Source organism: Sturnira hondurensis, unplaced genomic scaffold (assembly GCF_014824575.4).
Source record: "Sturnira hondurensis isolate 20B ecotype Veracruz unplaced genomic scaffold, ASM1482457v3 Scaffold0002638, whole genome shotgun sequence".
NCBI classification, from domain to species: Eukaryota; Metazoa; Chordata; class Mammalia; order Chiroptera; family Phyllostomidae; genus Sturnira; species Sturnira hondurensis.
The window spans coordinates 8578684-8601412 of NW_028075269.1; the positions used below are offsets into that span (position 1 = coordinate 8578684).

The 22729-nt window shown below is 37.9% G+C and overlaps 1 protein-coding gene across 1 annotated transcript in view; it reads right to left on the bottom strand.

The window, feature by feature from the left end:
- DCDC1 (doublecortin domain containing 1) overlaps positions 1–22729 on the bottom strand; it is a 380146-nt gene that overhangs the window by 58112 nt on the left and 299305 nt on the right. Inside the window, exon 19 of the mRNA XM_037040449.1 lies at positions 8146–8269. Coding sequence (XP_036896344.1) covers positions 8146–8269 — 124 coding nt within the window. The remainder of the gene's footprint in view (positions 1–8145; positions 8270–22729) is intronic.

Sequence of the window (22729 nt, forward strand, 5' to 3'; positions counted from 1 at the left end):
CAACCTGAAATAATATTATCTTAAAGTAAATCTACTTGGCAAAGAATAATGTATTTGGGGAACACTCAATAAAACATAGTGAGATAATAAAACAAATTTCAGATGCTTCAGTACTAGGATTCAGTTAATTTGTATTCATTTATGTATTAATTCATACATTATCCAAATGTTGTTTACTATATTCCAGGCGCAGTGCCAGACATTGGAAATAAAACTATGAACAAGATAGGATACTCTTCCACCAGGAATTTCTAGTAGGCACTCAGAAACTTACCTAGAAATAAACCGGCAATTAAATAGTGTAAGTACAATAGCAAAAGGGTATGCGTGAGGTGTGATGGAGAACCAAACCCAGAAATGCCACGTAATCCACGTAATCGACCTGACGCCTTAGTAGGAGTCCACGCAGTAAAGGGGGGTAAAATGATGGGGCGCTGTATGTATCAGATGTGAGGATTAACAGAACATGATGTTAGGAAGAATAAAAGGACATAAGAGTAGCTCCCAGGTGTGCAGCTTGGGTGACTGGTATTGCCATTCTCAAAAACAGATGTTTGTGGAAGAGGCGTAAACGAGGAAAGGGATGATCAGAATTCCAAGCTCTTTCTTGCTTTCTTTTTCTATCTGTGTAAACAATTGTCCTGGCAGCAATTAATTCTCCATTAATCTGCAGTAACCATCTGGTAAATATCACAATTCCATGTAAGTGTGGGTCTGTTTCTGTGTGTTTTATTTTCTCCAATTTGTTACTTTCTCTATCCCAGTTGCGTACCATGCACTCTTTGGAAGCTGGCTCTCTTCCCTGCATTTATTGAAACGTGCTGATATGATTATCTGTCTTGTCATTGGCTGTGTGTTAATCACATTAATTGATTTTTAAAGTTCTAAACTTTAAAAGTTAAGAAAAAACTTAAGTTCTAAAATCTTGCATTTCTAAATCCATCAAAATTAGTCACAGTGCATTATCTTTTTAAGAGATTGCTGAATTCAATTTGCTGATATTTTCCTTAGGATTTCTGCATGTAGGTTCATAAATAAAATAACGTAATTTTCTTATACTATCTTCATCAAGGTTTCGCAACAAATTTGCCTTAGCCTCATAAAAGAAATTGGGAAGTCTTGCTTCTTTGATAATGTTTCTGAATATTTGTTTCTTACATGTTTAGAATTTGCCAATCAGACTATTTGGACGTGGGGCTCTCCTTGTGAAGACATTTTAACTGCTGATTTTCTTTCTTCTTGATTACTTGGCTGTTCTGGCTTTCAATTCCTTCTTCATTCCATTTGTGAAATTACTTTTACCCAGGAAATTGACTATTTTATTTATGTATATTATTTACCATGAAGCTACTTATAACGTATTTGTATTATTTTTTAAATCTCTCAGCATCTATATTTATATCTTTAATCCCTAATATTATTTACCTTTACTCTTTTTTTGTTAACCAGTTTAGCAAGGTATATCCATTTTATTAATATTTTTAAGAAATGATTTTTGACTTTGTTGATGCTGTTTCATATGTATCATATATTGATTTCTTCCCTAACTTATTATTTCCTTTCTTCTAATTCTTTGAGCTCATCCCACTATTATTTTCCTTACTTCTCAAGTTGAATGCAATCTCATTGATTTTTAACCTCTCTTTTTTCTCAATGTAAGTATTTAAGGTTGTAAATTTCCTTCAAGTATGCTTTAGGCACATTTTCTTTGTTTTTAAATATTTGCTTTTAAAATTTTCATTATGATTTCTTAATTGTCTAATTAGTTAAAATATCTTTTTCAATTTACCAATATAAGAAGTTTTCTAACTATTTACTTAGTTATTTATTTCTAAATTAATAAGAAGCAAAATTCTCTTTCACTTTCAAAACATACCAAGGACCCAGCTACATTTTATCACCCGCAGTCCCATCACCTTGGTCCAAGACATTACTTCCCCTCCCCTAGGGTTTGCAAAAGCCTTCTAACTGCTTATTCCTGCTTCTACCTTAGCCCCTTTTGTCCTATTAGTCTAGTGATCAGATCACTTTTCTGTTCCAAGCCCTGAAATGGCTTCCCATCTCAGAGGAAGAGCCAAAGGTCTTACAATGGCCCGAGGCTCTGTGTGATCTGCACCCAGCTTCTTTGTGTGGCCTCATTTCCTGCTGCTTTCCCCTGACGCACACGGCTGCCACCACACTCATCCCATTGTTCCTCAAAAACACCACCTCAGCATCTCCGTGTTTCCTGGCACGCACGTTCCCTGGATTTGCTTGTTCTTCAGGACTTTACTCAAACATTACCTCCAAAAAGCCTTCCCAGGCCAATCAAAAATTTCCAAACCCTGCCTTGTCCTGCCCCACCCCCCCAACACTCCCTATCCCCTAAGTTTGCGTCTATTTTCTCCTTATCACTGATCAAGATCCATGAGAACATCCTGTGAATGGCCAAGAGTTTGGGCTCTGAGACCCAGAATTCCTGCATTTGAATCTCGACCCATCCCTGGTGTGTGCCCTTGGGCAAACCTTCGACCAATGAGGGATGGAAGCTGGTGGAGAAATTCTTCCTTCTTTCTCCCCCAGGACACACTCTCCTAAGAACACTGTATAAATGGCTCCCTGGGGGACAGTTTGATAACACATTCTCACTTTGGCTCTCCTTCCTTCCCTGTGTTTCCCTTACTGTTGCTCCCGGGGACCCATTTCCTAAGAAAGTAGTAGCACATAAGCCTTTTGCTGCAGGCTCTGCTTTCTGAGAAGCCCAGGCAAAAGCACCATAATCTCATGAATTTAAAAGTGGAAGACGTTTCCTAAAGGGGATATGGGTACAAATACCCAAAAAGGGCAATTCGTGTTGAGCAGGCAAAAAGCTCCATCACTACAGAGCTGGTCCTGGTGCCTGGGCAGTGTCCTATGAACGTGACAAAGAAAAAGGTACATCTGGGTTTGAGAGATGTGCTGGCATGTTAGACCAACACAGACCAAGGCACGTGGTCTTTGGTTTATGGAAGGTTCTTCATACAGATAGGGCAATATGGTGTCAGGAAAATGAAGGACAAAAAAAAACCCACCCATGGATTAAGCCTACTGGAGTGTTATTTCCTGCCCCTCTGTTTTCTCCATGGAAATTCTTGTTCCCATTCATTTTTTTAGTCATTTTCTCTGTGTTCACACCGCTCCATGGCACAGCTGCATCCTCAGAAGACGTTGCTGGACCATGGTGCTTGTTTCCATGGATAATCTGCTTTACCTTTCTCATCCCTCTCTCACAACCTGAGGCCCCCTGTGCTTCTTTGGGAGTCCAGCTCTCAACCAATGATCTAAATTCTTAATCACACTGGCCTTCCTTCATGTATTTATTATTAATAAATGAATGATTCCTTAATTTTCTCTCTTGGGCCTTCCTCCATATCCATTATTCCCCTGTATAGTTACAGTTAATTATCACCATATCTTGACACATTAATAAAATGTGCACTTTTAAACTTTTTTTGTTTAACATGTACCCCTCCAGATGGATATATTTTAATTCAGTAATTTTAGAAATTAAAAAAATCACTATTCAGTTGCTCATTCCAAAATTCTAAGCTTCTTTAGCCTCACTTTTTGTAATGATTTCATTTTGGAATCTGAAAATCCTTTGCTCCTTCCCTTTACATGGTTAGAAATACAACTTCTCAATTTACAACATTTCTCCAGGAGGTGAAAAAATAATTTGAGTTCCTGGAAATTGTTCCAGTGAATTTCATCACGGAAAAAACAAATTCATTAATCTTATTTTTAGGAGGTCTTGCCATATTTTTAAAATACAGGTATCACCCTGGCTGGTGTAGCTCAGTGGATTGAGCGCGGGCCTGTGAACCACACGATCGCGGTTCGATTCCCAGTCAGGGCACATGCCTGGGTTGCAGGCCAGTTCCCAGCAGGGGACACAGGAGAGGCAACCATACATTGATCTTTCTCTCCTTCTCTCCTTCCCTTCCCCTCTAAAGATAAATAAACTTTTATATTTTAAAAAATAAAATACAGGTATCCTAAGACACAAAATGTGCCTTGCTTACAAAACATGCTGTTGATTGCCCTTCAGGGTGAATAATATGTAACAGCTAGAACAGCATGGAGTCAGCTCTCAGACCCACTGCCACCACTGGGAGGCAAATATTTTAGCTTTAACGTCATCTCAGTCACCACAAAATAACTCCTGTTGTCCCTATTTCCCAGTCTCTTCCCTTGTTTTTCAATCTGCTTTGAAAAGTTCTTACCAGGGAGTTAACAGAAGAATGTGTCTCACTTAGGATAGTGTTTCTTAGGTGGTTTTCTTAGAGTCAATATTTTGACTTCATTTTCAGGCTCATTCAATCAGCCTGTCTACCTTTCCTCTCATACTGACCTTATCGTGAGTGGATTGGCTCAACAAATAGCCTTGATTCCTGGGACACCAAACTTGTCACGCGAGTGTCTTCTTTCTCCCTTCTTTGGCCTCTATTCACCAAGTCTGCCTTCTTCCTTTTCCAGTCCCTTCCTTTCGACTCACAGCCTATATTTCTTAAACTATAAACTCCATGAAGGTAGAGATCATGTTTCTCTCCTTCCTTGCTCTATCTGCATTGTATAAATTATAATAATTAATGATTAGATAAGTATTATCGTAAAGTTGGAAGATTAAAGCTAGAATAAAATTAATACATATGCTTACAGTGACCATAGTTCTCTGAATCCTACAATACATCACATTTTTCATTATGATTTATTTAAATGGGAAGTCTTCTTAAGAAAAAGTAATTGCATTTAACTATACACAAATAAAATGATATCTTTACTTAAGAAATAAATTATATGGAAATGGAATTGCGAGAAAATATGGTTCCTTCAGATAAGGTAAATCCAGATTTTAAGTGAAATAGATCACATTTAATTTGAGTGAGAACTGAGTTCCCTGCCTGGTAAGTATTTCCTTGTCTTCCTCAAATATTTCAAGAAGTAACAGAGCTCTTAGGCTGAGTCTTCTTGCCACATACAATCTATTTGTCTCACCTCAGCTAATTTAATGCCTTAGTCCTTTCCCCTTGGTTTACACATGAGGGCCTACTTCTTATTCACTCCATCCAAAAACTGCTGTTCTATTTGAATGGCTAGAGAACTTTGGAGTGGTCCATTTTCATCTCTAAGCTTATTTAGTCATCAAATCCCAGACTACTGGCAAACTTTTAATTTTTTAAAGGTTAAAAGGAACCCGGTTAACTTAGGTTTCCTAATATAATTACCATTCACTATTTAAATTAATGAATTAACTGAACTACTTTACTTGTATACCAACGTTAAGACAGGTAAGCACAGTATCTGTTAAATTTGCAGTCTTATAACTTCCCGTCCCTCCCCATGTGAAAGCACACTACTTCTGAGGCAGCCCTGGCTTTCCCCATCCTGTTACATGGGTGGGAAACTTGATAGTCTAATGACGGGTGCCCCAGTTTCTGCAAATTTGGAAAAGTCTTTTTTGTTTGTTTGTTTTTTAGCTCTGTATTTTGTATACATATTCAACCAAACTGAAGGTTCAAACTTCATACCAGAACTGGTGTTTGCCCTCAACAATACACCTTTCCTTTCCCCTTTCTCACTGTGGTTTTTGGGTATAGATGAAAGTTCGATACCATTGGGAAAAGTGGACCATGGCCTCTATCTGGCTACTTGTTTTTGACATTGACAGGCCTCTGAGGATGTGCTTCTTGCCCTCTTTGGCCACTGGACAACCTGCTGGCACCTGCTCACTCCCAGTTGAGGAGATAAGTTATTCTTCCCACACCCTGGCTTTTGGCCTCTGCCCTTCCTGAACCTATGAAGTAAGTCATAGTTAGAATAATTCTTGTTTTTTTTTCTTCATCTAATGCTGGGTCTATTGGTTGTCCTGTGGCCCCCTCCACCTTGGCCTCCATGTTGACTCTCATATTGCTACAAACCCTGAACCTTAGACACATAATTCACCTAGCCACTGGCTCAAGTTACCCAATATACAGGCTCTGGTATTTTGAAGAACTCCTTTCTCTTCCAACAAAACTCAGTGTTCTAGACTGTTGCTTCACTGCAGTCTTACATAGATGGGTGTTTGGGGCACGATGCAATGACTTCCTGGTTTCAGACCCCATCAGCCCTTCCCCTAAAGGGTTAAGAATCTGATTCAGTCAGTGGAGAGGCACAGGGTATTGTAACTTCAAGGTAAAGAAAAAAAATACTTGATTGAAGCCATAAAATATGACCAAACAACTAAAAAATCAGAATAAAATATTTAAAAAAATCTTTTAGAATATATCATTGACCTAGTAATAAAGCAAGACAGTTTAGAGATCCAGAGAAGTAAACAGGATGCTGAAACTGGACTTTATCTTCAGGGAATTATCCAAACTCCATTGAATCTCTGCTTCCATCGTCCCTCAGGGGAAGGGCACAGGAAGGAATTTTTAGGACCCAGCGAAGTTGGGAAGCCTAACAGGAGAACCTCCCTGCTTATAAAACAAAATCGCAGTAGGATAAATACCATTGAAAAGGCAAATGGAAGTGACTATCTCTCTCGGTGGTTTAAGTAAAACAGAGCATCTCAAACACTTCCTCTGTGTGAAAGAGAAAAATAACCTTCACACTAGAGGATTACCCTCACTCGGATTACAAAACACAATAGATAGAAATAAATAGAAAATTAATAACCTGAAAGAAAAATGTCTGAAAATATGATGCAAAAATGCATCGGAAAGAGGAAAGTATGAAAGAGAGGTTAAGAGACATGGAGATCAAAATGAGGTCTAGCATGCAGCCAGTCAGGGCTTTCAATTAGAAAAATGGAGCAAGGGGAAACAGGAGAAAAAATACTTGAAGAGATCGTGAGTGATAATTTTCAGAAATGATGCAAGATGCCAATTCATAAATTCAAGAACCCCCAGCAGGATAAATAAAAAGAAATCTGGTTTCGGACACATTAAGGTGTAACTTTAGAATACCAAAGAAAAGGGATGGTTTTAAAAGCTGTCAGAGAGAAAAGACAGACCGCCCTCAAAGGAAGAACATTTGCAGTGAGAGCTGACTCCTCCATGCTCACAAGAGAGGTGGAAGTCAGTGGGGTTGGCTTCAGAATGAGGGCAAAATGAACCCGTCTCAGGTGAGGAGAAATGAAGTTCGCTACCATCAACTATGAGAAGGGCACGCTAGGCACAAGGAAAGCAACAGCAGCTGGAAAGACTGAGATGTAAGAGGAATTTATAAGAAGTAAGAAGAGAACTTTAGGGTAAATCTAAGTACATACCGGCTACACACAAAAAAATTTCTTGTGGAAAATTTTTAAAAGATAACATTAGAATACATGACAATAATAGAGTATAAGTTACAAATGAAATGATTGAAGTTAAAGTACTCTAATGTTCTCAGTTATCTGAGAGAAGAGTAAATATATTTGTGAATTTTAGATTTTGATCATTTACATGTGCAAGTTAAAATGTTTAGATTAATAACAAAAATAAAGAGTAGAAATAGAGAATATCATTTCCAAACTAGTAGATGAAAAAAATACAAGAAAACAACTGAATCAAAAAGTGAGAATGGAGAAAATAGTGAAACAGAAAAATCAGAAAAAATATAAAGTATTAAATATATGTCATTACAATAACTAGAAAGACCAAATCCTTACATAGAGATCAAGATGCTCAGATTGTTTTTTGACACGAACTATATGCTGATTATTGGAGACATCCTAAACAGAAGAATATACAAATAAGGAAAGTAAAAGGGTAAAAATAAGAAATACTAGGCAAACAACCAAAAAAAGCTGAAATATTTCTGTTAGTATTGAATAATTGAGGCTTTTGCTAGAGCTTGAGAGGGTCTACACGATGATAACATTTCAATTCACCATGGAGACACACTATTTCTCAGTGTGTTTGTGCATCTAAGAATTAAATTTCAAAATACAGGAAGTAAAATGTAATGACATACAAGAAAAAATACATTCATCTCCATAAAGGAAGACTTAAATGCATGTTTCCCATTAATTGACACAACAACAGAATTAATTAATCTCTTGCACCTAACAGCTGCAAATCAAAAGCTGCATGGAAAATGTTATAAACATTGGGCCTTAACTCTTAAGTATCAACAACCATGTCTTATACTAGGCAATACAACCTCATTCAGTTGGCCGCTGGGAAGGACTGGCCACATGTAGGTAAGCTTGTTCCAGAGAGGGTTTTCAACCCTGGAATGCTTCCACTGGTCTGGCTTACTGGTCCCTGTGTGTTTGATGGCCCACCTAAGAAAAATAAAAGACAAAAGAAATTTAACAAGGCAAACTATCACTTCTCGAAATATTTATTGAGTACTCATTATGAACTAGGCAAAGAATTAAAAACCCAAATCTGATAGTTTACCATGTACAAGAGACACAAATAGAAGTCATATTAAAGTAAAAGAATAATTTTTAAAAAATAAAGAAAAATTGGCAATATTATAATTGATGGTGGAATCTGAGGCAGATAAGTTAGAGTAATAGTCATTTTATAATAACTACGACATAAATAACAATACTAACAAAAAATTCAAGCAAAACCCAAGCAAATTCTTCTATTTTATTTTTCTTTTTAGACATTCAAAGAGAAACCAACCTAGATGGCCTACTAGATTACAATCTACTAGATCAATTTTTTCTTCAAGTAACAAATCAAGATCCAAAATGTCTGACTTTGCATGGTGAGCACACAATATATATACAGATCATGTATCACAGAAATGCGTACTCGAAACCCATATGACCTTATTAACCAATGTCATCCCAATAAACTTAATAAAAATCAAAATAATTTTCATAAAATCAAAGAAATAAATACAACTAAAATAAAAATAAAATATCTCACTGTTACAAGTAATGAATGCAAGTATGACTTTTAAGATACATTATAGTCTGTTAAAAGAAAATACCTCTTTCTCAATAATTTTAGAACATTTATAATATTTGCCACTAACCAAATAAACTTCAATTACAGCTTTAAAATGAAAATTGAACAAGTCAATCTTTGTGACAAACGATAAAAGAAAATTAGAAATAAATGAAAGTTTAAAATTTACCATTTGAATCACAAGATAATATTAAAAACACATTCTCCCTCCCAAAATACTATTATACGAGATAGGAAAAAAAATAACATGACCAGCACTATTTAGAAAGCCACAAAAAGAACAATAATAAAAACTTAAAGGGTACATCTTAGAATTATAGTCAAAGGTAAGTTCATAATGGTAAATGCTTATTTATTAAGAACTATGAGTTTAATACTTTATTAATTTTCCTCCTCAAATGGTAAATGCTTATTTATTAAGAACTTGAGGAGGAAAATTAATAAAGTATTAAACTCAATTTATTTTAATTTATTTAAATTACCTTATGGAAAACAGATAAAAGGAAAAAATAAATATTCAAATAGAAATAAATAATTTAAAAATTAGGACATCAGTAGAATGGTTTAAAGAAATGTTTTCAAAATAAATAAAATACCAACCCTTTTGCATATAAGTCTAAATTAATAAAAATATAATACAAACTAAATAGAAAAATTGAGCTAAATATCTATAATGGAGATTAAGAGTATATTCTGCATGTGTATATTAATCAATGAAAATTTTCTTTATTATTATTATTTTTTTATCCTCACCAAGGACATTTTTCACTGCTTTTTGGAAGAAAGAGAGGGAGAGAGAGAAACACTGATGTGAGAGAGAAGCACCAACTGTCTGCCTCTCCTCTGCACCCAGACCACGCATGGTTCTCACCCCAAAGGCGGACTAGACCCACAGCCTAGGTGTGTGCCCTGACCAGAAACTGAACCTGCAACCTTTCGGTTATGGGACAAGGTTCCAACCTACTACTGAGCCAAGCTGCTCAGGGCTCAATACTAAATTTTTGATAAAATACATGAATTAAAAAAATACCTGATAGATTCCAAATATAAAACAGAAAACATGGCCTTGCTCATATGACTTCACAGGTCATGGAACAGATCATTTTCATGCAATATAAAATATTCTAAAATATCATAAAGATACAAAAAACTAGCTAATTCATTTCATGAAGGGGAGATAGGCTTCATAATAAAGTCAGTTACTGGTAATTTAAAAAATAATACAGCAATCTTACTTAAAATTAAATATACTAAATTTTTAAATCATTATTAGCCAATAAAATTTAACATGATGGCAAGAGAATAATCACTGTAGTGAAGTAATACCAAATCTAGAAATAAAGTGATAGACATGTATTAATATAATAAGCCACTGATTAATGAATGAGAATACAGAAGCAGTCCCATAATCTGCTAGCACACATGATGGCCATCTGAGCCTGAACATTTTCTGAGACTGCTCGGCCTCATCAGAACCACCTCCAGTACTGAAACTCATGTTTGAGGGCCCAGGTTTCCCACACACTTGCTGAAAATTCTTGGAGGTTATACACCAAAAGGTGGTGGTGGCAGGAGAGACCTGTTCTTTATCAATGCAGAACCTGCCTCTCTGCTACTGCAGAGCTATCTGTGCCCTGAAGCCAACGCTTCTGCTTGTACCTAGATTCTTATCTTCTCTCCTCTAGAAGTATTAATTCTCCGGCTCTTCTGAGTCATTTCATCTGCATTATGTCTGACAGCTTGATATCTTAAAAAAAATCTTTCTCTATACCCCACATCTGCCTCCAGTTATTGCCTTATTTCTTGTGTCCTTTTGTAACAGATTCCTTAAGAGACTCATCTCCTGTTCTCCCTTGTCCTCATAAACCGATTCAAATTAGATTTTCATCTCTGCAACTCCAATGAAGCTGAGCCATCAGTTTAAACATGACCAAAATCAAAGGTCTTTTCTCCAGCCTGAACTAACAGCAGTGTCTAACAAATGATCACTTTCTTGACTTCACTCCCACGAAACCACAGTCTCCTGGTTTTTCTTCCAGGTGGGCAGCCAAAATCGTTAGGCTCTTTCTGTGTGCCCGAGGGTTTGAAATAGATGTTCTGAAAATCCAGGGCCTGCCACTTCAGTCAAGCTTTTAGATGTCCATTGGTCTGATGCATTGCTGTAAAGTAAAGGACAGGTTGTTGATGGAAGATTCATCTTCCTGGCTACAGTGCCTATATAACTTCAATCCATCCGGGTATCTTTAAAAGGAACTGATCAAGTTCAACTTTCAGGGCTAATAAACATTCACACAAAGCAAAAGTCATTAGACTGCCAAGTTCCAGCACAGCATGAGCTTTTATGGAAAAGCAATAGGGCCTCTTCATATTCTGTTTTATAAATGAAGAGCTGACAGACCCATAACTGTATGGCACTAGCAAGCCCAGCTACACTGACTGTACATGTGCACAACATAAATCAGGACTTTTTACAGCATCCCTAAGGACTCTGGGAATCTTAGTTCCCGAACGCCAGCACTAGGTGGAGACAGTGACTCATGTAACACTTGCAGGCAGCCTTTCTCTTGTCCCTTAAGAACTTACTTCTATTTAACGTTTTCCATTCTTCTTTCCAGTGTGGAAGAGGGTGTTGCTACACAATTGGTATTTCAATGGAAACATTTTATAAAACAAAATACCTCATGCTTTGGAAAAGCCTCCATGAAAACACATACGCACACGCCCTACAAAGGGTCCAAATGAGGGTCAAAAGCAAGTTTATCTGTTTAAATCAATGTCTTTATTAAGGTAAAATTCTATTTGTAATACTTCATGAGTATTTACCCCAGAGTATGACCAAAGGTAAAAATATCCTCCTAGGCATATCTGAAAAGATCAGAACTTATTTGGTAGCTGGTGCTGGAAGAAAAACCCTCGGGTGCATCCCTGCCCTGGGACTGTGCCAGGGCAGCTGTCACTCAAAGGCACAGAGGAAAAAAGATCAAAACTTAAAATTCTTCAGTATTTTGGTTGACAGATAGCTATCTCCTCCCTCAAAAACTGAGTCCAGGATTGAGCATATCAATTCTAGTATAATTAATGAAATCATGGACCCACCAGAGTGCTCTCTGTTCAATTAATTTCATAAAGAAACGGAAGACAAAGCACTTTAGATCATGTTCTTTGGAGTCCAGTGCCTTTGATAGAAAGGTACTATTTTGCAGTCTTGGAAATCAAGTAAAATAAAAATAAATCTAAATGTGTCCCAATGGAAGGGATATAGTCTTTTTTAATGTTAATCAGGAGGTCAAAATTATATTGTCTTCAACAATGTAATGATCACATTGATAAAATATATAATATATAATGATTTGGATCTGATTTAGTAAATTATAAATATTCTGGCAAATTAGAACCTAATTCAGCAGTATTTAACAGACATGCATGTAAATATTAAATTCCCATTCTACAGCTGCCAAAGAAACTGTTTTTGCTTTATACTATGATCTCTTTATTTAACTGGTCGCTTTTCAATTTTTTGTGTTTTTTTTTAAGTTATCTTAGATAACTTAAAATGGGCCACAAGATTAGAACACTTAGAATTCATCTATAATGAATTTAAAATTGGATGTTTCTTCAGAAACTGTGAAAGCACATTATTCATACAGAACAATAATACATTCCATACATTTATTTTGATAGAAATCAGTTTATAAGAGTAATTTTAAGTACTTAGTCTCTGAAAAAAACCAAAAGGATAGGAGAAAGAAATGGGCCTCTTGCAAAAATAATGATATAAAAACTATCCATTTCAATGAAATTTAATAACAGCCCAACAAGTTCTGATGGATTTGAACAATTTTGGAGTTTTCTAAAGGTCATGTCCTGTAGACAAGGGGAAGAAGTCATTCCAAGTCAGGAACTACACACACAGATGAATCTAAAACCCTGTATAAAGGTTAAAAATTAGATACATGGTAAGAACCTGGGTCCATCAAGGACAGTTTCTAGTCTTTCACCAGTAGCACCACTGTATGAAATATTTCAGGATACATTTATTTTGCAATTTACACTGAATATTAAAAATAAATCTAATAGTTTATGTGAATAATTACTTTTAATATTTAAACTTTAAATAACTTTACCCTAACAGAAACAAGGCACTGAAGACTGTGGTGTTATTAATAATTTACCAGCCTTGCCCTGGCTGGTGTAGCCCAGTGGATTGAGCACGGGCCTGCAAACCAGAGAGTCGCTGTTCAATTCCCAGTCAGGGCACATGCCTGGGTTGCAGGCCAGTTCCCAGTAGGGGATGCACAAGAGGCAACCATACATTGATACTTCTCTCCCTCTCTCCTTCCCTTCCCCTCTAAAGATAAATAAATAAATAAATAATTTACCAGACTAAATTCACAAAGATCAAGTAACTTTTGCATATCAAATACTATTCTACTTTATATCTGGAATATGTTGTACAAACTAACAAGTGCACTTGCAGGTTGTTCTGTCTGATACATTCCCATCTGCCTGTGTCTTTACGTTACTTTGATAACTAGCAAACTACTTAAGACAAAGCCAGGGTTTCTTTGTTTGTTTATTTATTTACTTACACATCAATTTGTAGTTTCACTTATTTATGCCTTCTTTGGTTGCTTCTTGTGTGTGTCCTGACTGGGGAATGAACACACAACCTCAGCATAAAGGGACGATGCTCTTACCAACTGAGCTACCCACCACGGCCGAGCCTGGATTTTAATGGCACCTAAAAGCTAAAAGGGAGAACTCTATGATCACGTTCCCACTGTATGAAACTGGAGATTTCTGAAAATGAGAATGGTTCCACCAACTATGCTGAAAACAGTTCTTATTTCATAATAATTTCCAAAATCTTATATGAGTTTCCTCTCAGTTGAAGACCATTAATTAAGCCTTTGAACACGACCCAGAGCTACTTCAGGAGATGAGCTGTAAAATACAGTGGGAACCTATAGTGCATTAACAGTCATCGCCAGCAATATGCATTGCTATATGTGGCTATATAGGTATTCACAAAGTCAAACCTGACCTCTCTTGCAAGTTTGCTTTTTAAAATAAGTCTGCTCTATTTGTTTTGTTTTTCTGGTTGGTTGAGCTTCCTGGTTATTTAGATTCTGGATACACAGAAGTAATCTATATTCAGCATTAAAAGCCTATCATTATCTCTCATAGAGAGTTTCACACTTGTGTAAAAGCAAGGCTGTCTTTGCAACTACAGTAAAATCTCCATCAAGTGCAAGCTTTGTAAATAAAAACAAACTCCCTTTAATAGCACTTAGTTATGGTCCAGCCCTGCAATCTATGGGTTCTTGAATCTGCTTATCAGCTACCTGAACCTGACAGGTTCAGTATCTAAGATCTTTGGGGGACCCACTCTCTGAAGGGGTCCCATCGGTGTCATTTGTTTTTATAAACAAGGCAAATGAATAACCGTCTATTGAGCACCGGCTTTTTGTCCCCAGCATTATGTCAGGCACGATGGGGAATCCAAAAGAAGTTAGAGAGAGCTTTTCTCTTCAGGAAAATTACGACACTTTAGGGAGAAGAAATATATACACATACACACACACACACACCTGGGAAAGGTTTTGGGAAAAAAAAGACACGTCAGTATGTAAATGAAAAGATGGCACTATCAACAAGAGTTATGACAAGGAGAACTAAAAATAATATAAGCTCTTTATTATGGAGTGAAACTGCTGGGCTCTGGCTGGTGTGGCTCAGTGGAGAGGGCACCAGCCTACAAACCAAAAGGTCTCCGGTTTGACTCGTGGTCAGGGCACATGCCTGGGTTGTGGGTACGAGAAGCAATTGATCAATGTTTCTCTCCCTCTCTTTCCCCTCTACCTAAAAAATAAAAATAGAAAATTTAAGAAAAAGAAACAAAACTGTTGGGGAGTGGACAGCCCTTGAAAGATGTGTGAATATTTCTAGTTATAGAGAATAAAGAGTTTGGAACAATGAAAGGGAAGAAGAGAGAGATGCCATTTCAAGAGCTAAAGAAGAATGTACTCTTTGGTATTATGTAATAACTCCAAAATATATGTTTCTTAAAGATGCAGAGTTACAGTCAGAAGAGAAAGTGATTCATATCTGCAGCCATTCATTTTCCAGTCTCAGTTAGGTCTAGCCCACACTTTTGCTCCAGGAAAGTCGGTCACCATTTCAAGTTCTCGGCTGACTCTATTTTTCCATAGCAGGAAGGAATAGTTATCCCCCAAATCAGTTCTCCCTTCCCTCTGTAGCAATAGGTTTTTAGATGGGCATAATGATGCTATACAGCTAAAGACAAGATTTCCTTGCATTTGGATGTAGCCATGTATCAGACAAAGTTCTAGCCAAAGGAGCTGTGAGTACATGTAACTTGAAGACCTTACCCTTAAAGCTATTAAAACATGTCCTTTTTCTCCACCCCACTGGCTGGAATATGTCAAGAGCTGGAACAGCCACTTTCAACCCATAGGTGGAAACCATATGATAACAATGGCAGAGCTGCCCAGAGGCGCCAGAGCCCCACCTTACGTATGAACAGTCATACAGAGAGGAACGAGCTTCTACAGCAGCCCAGAAGTTTTGCAGTGTTTGTTTGTGCAGCTTCGCCTACATGACCAAGTATAATCGTGGTCACTTCCCTTTCTCCAGTCTTCTACGTTTTCCTGGGCTTCCTCTGAACCATTTACCACTTTCTCTGTTACTTACCTCTTTCCTCTGTGAGGAACTTCCACCAGTTGCTGTCACCATTGATGATTTATCTCCTCCCTAATTCTCACTGCTGCTTTCATTAATTCCTGTCCTGTCTTTTCCTTCCTTTGAGGTTCACCCACTGATCTATCCAATGGTGACCTCCTCTGACTTCTTCAATGAATGCTCTTCAAGAAAGTGAGTGGTCACTCTTCAGAAATACTGGCGTTAGGAAGATGGACTCCACCTGCCTGGTCTAGAAGAAGGTACTGTGTGGGTTCCCAGGGAATTGTGGGGTGCACGTTAGCCATCACTCCATCCTGACTCAGGATAGGTCCACGCAGACTGCCGGCCATGAGGAAGTAAATGATAGCTTTTTGTAGGTATTCCCTCTGCAGAAACATTTCTCCAAACAGCTGTCAAGGCCTACAGATTGTCTACTGTGAGTCATATTTTAGTTCTGTATCAGAAAAAGATCCTGGGAAAAAAGAACAAGCAACTTAGAGGAACAGAGCACAGTAGAGGCTCCAAATAAAAAGGATGAGAATGGTTATCTAGAGAAAGGAATGAGGAGGTTTGAGAGCACTAGAAAAAGAATAGATAGCAACAGGAAATACACAAAGGAAATCAATTACAACAGGGCTCTTTTGCCTAAAGTCAGTCTTGGGAAGCAGCATCCCACCCATTTTCACATTATGTTGCTCTGTGCCAGGGAGCCAAGGTTGGGAATATGAAAATACTACCAGTATTTGATCAGCAGGAGGGTGAATCCAAGGATGTGAAATGCACAGACATAAAAAAGCTGACTGCTTTTATTGGGAGGAAAATCTGTATTTTGGGGAGAAAAACTTGTATTTATTGGGAGGCCTGCACAATTCAAACCCATGCTGTTCATGGGTCAACTGTACTTTCTTGGGCTAGAAATTTAGAAATAACACTTAAAATTTTAACACTTAAAATTCTTGATGCATATTGCCAATATTGTTTTCTAAAGGGGGGTATTGATTGGAATTCCTTTCTGTAAAAAGTCATTTGGCCAATATCTATGGTTTGGGCAATAGTGTTTAAAATTACTTAACTCTGATTGGGGAGGTGACCAACATAAAAATAAATTCTCGAATAGCTATCTGTGCAAACATGTCAATGGTATATCGTCTACCTATTCTGATGTGGATCTGGAGACTTAGTGAGACCACTCCAGATGTCTGGATTCGGTGCTTCTGTATAGTGGACTTTTTCTAACAAGCATCACTTAATTTTCTATTCCCCTGTGAGGTGTGTGAAGACAGGGACCTGGACCACCTTGCACGGGATCGTATCCCAGAGTCTTGCACAGTATGTGAAATGTAGGAGATATAGGAGACCCTGAATAATATTTCCTACATCAATAGAAGGAAAAGCTTAGTGGGGACAGTCATCTAGTTCAGAGTTCAACCCCCAAAGTAAAATTTCCAACTCTATATTTGCAAGTAATTCATTCCTTATGATCTTTTGAAATACAAGCATAGTCGTCAAGCACCTACGTACACTATATGTCCATACAACCATGTGCTAAGCTTTGTGGAGACTTAAAAAGAAGTATAAAAATATAATGCCTGCAGTTGCTATTTTGATGGAAAGACAGGATATACACAGTAAAATATAATACAACACAGCTGTGCTATCCATTAAGGTAGCCATTACCCACACGGGCTCTTTAAATGTACATTGCAAAAAACGTATTCCTCAGTCACGCTATCCACAGTTGAAGTGCTCAACACCTTGGCACTGCAAGACAGTATAAGAGAAATTGAGAAGATCTGAGAGGCAGATAGGTGGTCAGAAGCTGAGCGTAGGGGGCAGGAATCAATGAAGGAGAACAATTTGAATTGACTCCACAGGAGAGAGTACTTCCTGAGTTGAAGAAAAACAAAAACATCTTGTTGGAAATTTAAAGAACGATTTGAGAAACTAGTGGGTTAGGAACATGTCTGCCATATAAATGTCCTCAATTGACTAAATGGGTCTGTCTTTTACTCCTTTACAGCTGAAATATTAATCACCCATAAAATGCCTTCACACAAGACTCTTCATATTCACACTTTGCTATGCTAAGTGGCAAAAGTTTAAATGTTAAATCCCCAAATACAATTGTGTTACAGGATCCCTGTGGGGCAATGCTAGATGTAAACTCAACAGGTCACTTCCTTTTCCTCCTGCTGCCTCTCATTCCCCCTCCTGCTTTCCGACCCTGTCATGTGGGGGCTGTAAGACCACCACGTGGCCTCCTTGTTCTGGGCTCTGGCTCACAGCACCTGCAAGTCACTGTGGAGAGGCACCTGACTTCCAAGTGCTTTCATGTCAAATTAGGCCACAGTGGAAGTATGGAAACCTAGTAGATATTCCTTAGCAGAGTTAGCTGGCCCACCCAGATGTACTCAAATAACTGATGAAAAGTTGCATAAATCTTGGGCCTTTGCACTGCTCTTTCAGTGTGGCAAAACCCTGAGCCAGCACATGCCAGGGGAAGGTCCACTGCATCTCACCGACTGCTTTTATTTTTGGAAATACACATTTTATTGTATTTTTCCATTACCATTATCCCTCTTAAATCCCTTCTCCCCCCATAATCAGCACCCTTTGTCCACGTCCATCAGTCCTTTTCCCTCGCCCTTCTACCCCCTAACCTACCTGCTCTCTATGCATCTGTCTCTGTTTTGCTTGTTAGTTCAGTCTGTTCATTAGATTCCACACAGGAGAGGAATCATATGGCATCTGTCTTTCTGGCTTATTCCACTTAGCACAGCGCTTTCTAATGTTTTCTATCTCATGCTGGGACCAGTGGAGGTTAGGGGATACTTCCCTTACCGACCTTCAGATCCAGATGACTCTTCTCTTAAATCTGAAAGGAATTGATGGGCTACTTCATTTTATCCATCATTTCTCAAAGAGGAAAACGAGGTTCTAGCTCTCACTGGAAGAGCCTGCGGGAATCTCAGATCCCTGCAGCTCCATGAATCACACGGCTCACACAGGAGGAAATCCCTTTAGATATATACAGGGCCTTGAATGCCCAGAAGGTAACTTAGTTTTGTCAGAAAAAAAGGTTCCCAATCAATGTTTGCTGAGTAAATGGTTAAAGTCAAGGTGTAAGGTGGTCCTCTCTCTGTACTTGCACAGAAAAAGTGAGTTTTCTCTGACAGTCAAGAATCAACAGTGACTTCCCATCTCTGATCCTCTAGAAATATCGGTAGTCCCTTATAATTCCCTTCGAACGCAGTACATTATACAAAGGAAACTCTTAATCCAATCCCACGTGTGAACAATCCCAGATTTGTCACAGTGTAATACTGTGGATACAGAAAATGGGTCTATTTGACTAGACTGTAACCTTCACAGGGGTTTGCCTGTTTTGCTTTAGTTCAACATCCGTAGTGCCTAGAACAGTGTCTGGGGCAGAGCCTGCACTAACTAAACTCTTTGTAGCACCAACGGCAGAGCTGAGCAATCAGGGGCCCTTGCTTTTGCCCTCCTCCTGCTTTACTCGGTGTGTGGGGAGTGCATGGGGTCCGTCAAGGGGACACGGCTTTTGCAAAGACTCTGATAATAAATAGCCAATTCTGTAAGGCTGGACGAAGACCTCTTCCAGTGTCTTTAATGATCCATCTCAACAGTAAAAACATTTTCCAGAAAAATGTGACTGTTCATGAGGTATCTTAAAATGCCCAAAAGGTAGGGTTTTTTAAACTTTTAGTCTAAAAATGACATAAAATGAAAATTTTAAAGATAAAGTTAAAAATTTAAAGATAAAGTTAACATTTCAAATGAAATTTTAAAATGTGTCACTCAACACACGCTCTCTTGAAATCAAAATAAGCTGCAGCTTCAGTTACAAAACGAAAATTCTAAATTCACCAAAATGAAGTACTCTCTCCCGTCGGGACTTAACCTGTGAGCAGAGGCGCCCACCAGGCAGAGCAAGTGGTTGAGAGCAAGCAGTCCCAGGCCAGGTCCCTGGGATGAAGCCTTGGCTCACCTCTGACTGGCGGGGTGACCTTGGACATGCTACCCTTGGGATTATAAGATACCTACTTTGGAGGGTTGTTATGAAGAGGAAACCCATCGTTAATTGTAAGGGAAGAGAACAGAGTCCAGCTCACAGCCAACACTCTGGAAGGCTGACTTCTAGAGCTACATGTCATGCTATTGTTAAATGACATAAATGGTGTGTGACACATAGCATGAGCTATTCTTACCATATGCCAAATTATATTTACCCTCAAAAACAGGCACGGTCTCTAAGTGCTGTTCAATTTAAATTTCAAATGCTGTTCTCTAAGCTAACTACAAAGCAACTCCGCTAATAACGGCAGATTTCAACCATCTCAAAATATTTTTAGCGTGTTACCACAATCGATTGGGGCTAATGCAACATTCATTCAGCGGGAGTTTTGTGAGTCAGCAGGTGGAAAGGCTGTGTTTTAACTTTGTCTCCTGCCTAGCAAAGATGTATGTTCAAAGGTTCAATCATTTAAAACCTGCACTGAAGTTATAGAGTAATAAGAAAGAACCTAATCTCCATCTGCGCTGGAAGGCTGCATGCAGCCCACACACTGAGAACCCCAATGCAGCTTGGGTCCAGGACCCAAGGACAGGCACCTGGAAATAGGGTGTATGGACTGTACATACTGTAACAACAACAACAATACTTAATAATGCCTTTCACTCATCTTTTAAAGTGAACATGACATCACATATTTGTTTTTATTTAGGAAAATTTTAGGATTTTGTTATTTTCCTTAAAATGGGTAAACTTACATTCTCAACCTCAAATATTCACATAAAGTAAATTACGTGTGTGTAAACTCATGCATGTGCATGGCGCAGTGAAAGGAACCCCAAAATTGTCCATGTCGGGGGTCTCCCAAATAGTTTCTATTTTCCCCATTATTAGTATTGCTGTTGTTTCTCTTAAAGCATCTTCTGTCAAAAAGACACTTTACAACTTCTTCAATGGTAAGTTAAAGTTACATACCACTGAACGATAACCTTCAAATTTTAATATTACAACTTCAGTGGGATCTGTGAATGTATTATCAGAAGTGTCAGCCTCACAATGAAATTAAGTTAATACACATTATCCACCCAACTTCACAACATTACCTTCTTTTTCACACAAATCAAACTGATCTCAAAGATAAGTATTTGTTTGAAGATTAACAGCAATACTCTTTTGTTTCATTTTATGCAGATTTTAGACTGAAGGAGGCTTAGGAATTAATTGCAGGCTTCTAATAAACACAATGATGTAATGACGTATTTCACGTTACTGGTTTATGTTTGATTCCAAATAAATTGCAGATTTTTTTCTGGTGTGATACTAAAACAATTACCATTTTGCAAAAAGGATAATTAGTCTGCAATTTTTTCACATTAGATCATATATCTCTAAAGAGTGCCCATGGGTTTGATAGTATTCAGCTGCTGTGTATTTATTTTTCATTTTTCCTTCTGATGCACCGCCCCATCAGTGCTGACATTTAAATGAGTGAGTATTCAACACAAACGTGATCATTTGTACAGCATCCAGCGAGGCCCCATACCGAGATGATTGCTTCTGGGAGCCATCCACGGGTTCTCAAATAGGGGGAAAAGCCAGGCAAAATTTTATCAATTTACATTTTTATGTGATTAATTTTTATGCAAATAAGGGCCCGACCGTGCTCCCATCTCACCTGAATCATTCGGATCATCAAAGACAAATTGAGCATCACTTATTTAAAAAATAGGCTTTAAACTACTCTACAGCTGTGTTGGAAATGCTGTGAGCAGGGCATAAACTTCTCTAACAAAACAGACTGGATAAGAAAACGCCGTTTTTGTGCATCTTGTACACAGTGACATAAACATGAAACTTAACAAAGTAAAAAATGCCCTTTGCTTTGTATAGTCTCTGGTCTGTGTAAACATTCAGCAATGGAAACGACAGTGTCTGTAGCAACGGACATTTCCCCGGTTTCTAAATGCACAGTCGGAAGTGTTTTCCATTAGGCAAAATACACTGACCATTACATGTCTTTGTAAATTTTCTACTGCTTCTGCAGACAATGACTAATTAATACAGTAAATGTGCAGGGAAAACAAGTGTTACAGAATTAACTAAATGACAAATCTAAGTTTGTGGTGAGGGGCTTGCATTGTCAGTATTGCGTGGCATAAAACTGACATAGCACTTTTAAGTTTATAGAAGGTATTGCAAAATTCAACAATCTTCTACAAAAATAATGGAATTATTTAGTTTGCATTTGAGACCCATTAGAAATTAGCATACTGGATTTTTTTCAAATAACGATATTCTTTAGATATATGAACTACAAATAAAGATGTTTTCTGTGATATCTGGAATCAAGCTAACAGTACGACTATATAAATAGTCACAGCTTACAAATGCCACCTAAACAATAACTAAGTTCAGTTTGCTATTTTTTAGGAAAAGCTTTTTTTCTCACATGGTATCTATTAGAAGTGTGCTTAGAGTTGTTACTTTTAAAATCTGTTGTTGTTGTTGTTCAATTACAGTTGTCCCCACTTAGCGTTTTATATACATGACTCAGTTATCAAAATCTTCCCAGATGTGTCTCTTTCTCTCCCTCTTTCACTCATGAAAATAATCGACAGAGCAGAAATAAATTGTTGACAATTCTCTGAGAATGGAAACAGACCACAGGGGGTAAAAATCTGGTTATCTGAATGGGCGATATAATCGAAGGTTCAGCTAAGCTAAGGGAATTTCAACATAAACAGCGCTCTTATTTCCAAGAACGGATTCTCCTTCATATACAATAGTGGAGGAATGCCAATCCCTTCCTACTGCTGTGAGAAAAGTGCTGGACAGGAACAAGATTAGAATCTTAAAAGCTGTCCTGGGGAGCTAAATTACTGTGCAGCGTACAGGTGAGGAGGTAAAAAGAGCAAAAATAAATGGAGTTTATTCCACGGTTTTTAGAGTTTATTTCACGACTGCAGAAATAAAGACATCTCAGTCGGTGTGAGAGAGCTGTGTGTGAGTGTGCACACGTGTGCCTACGGGCCCGTGTCTCTGGCCTCCCCTCTCCCTGAGAAAAATAGGCCATTCAACACCA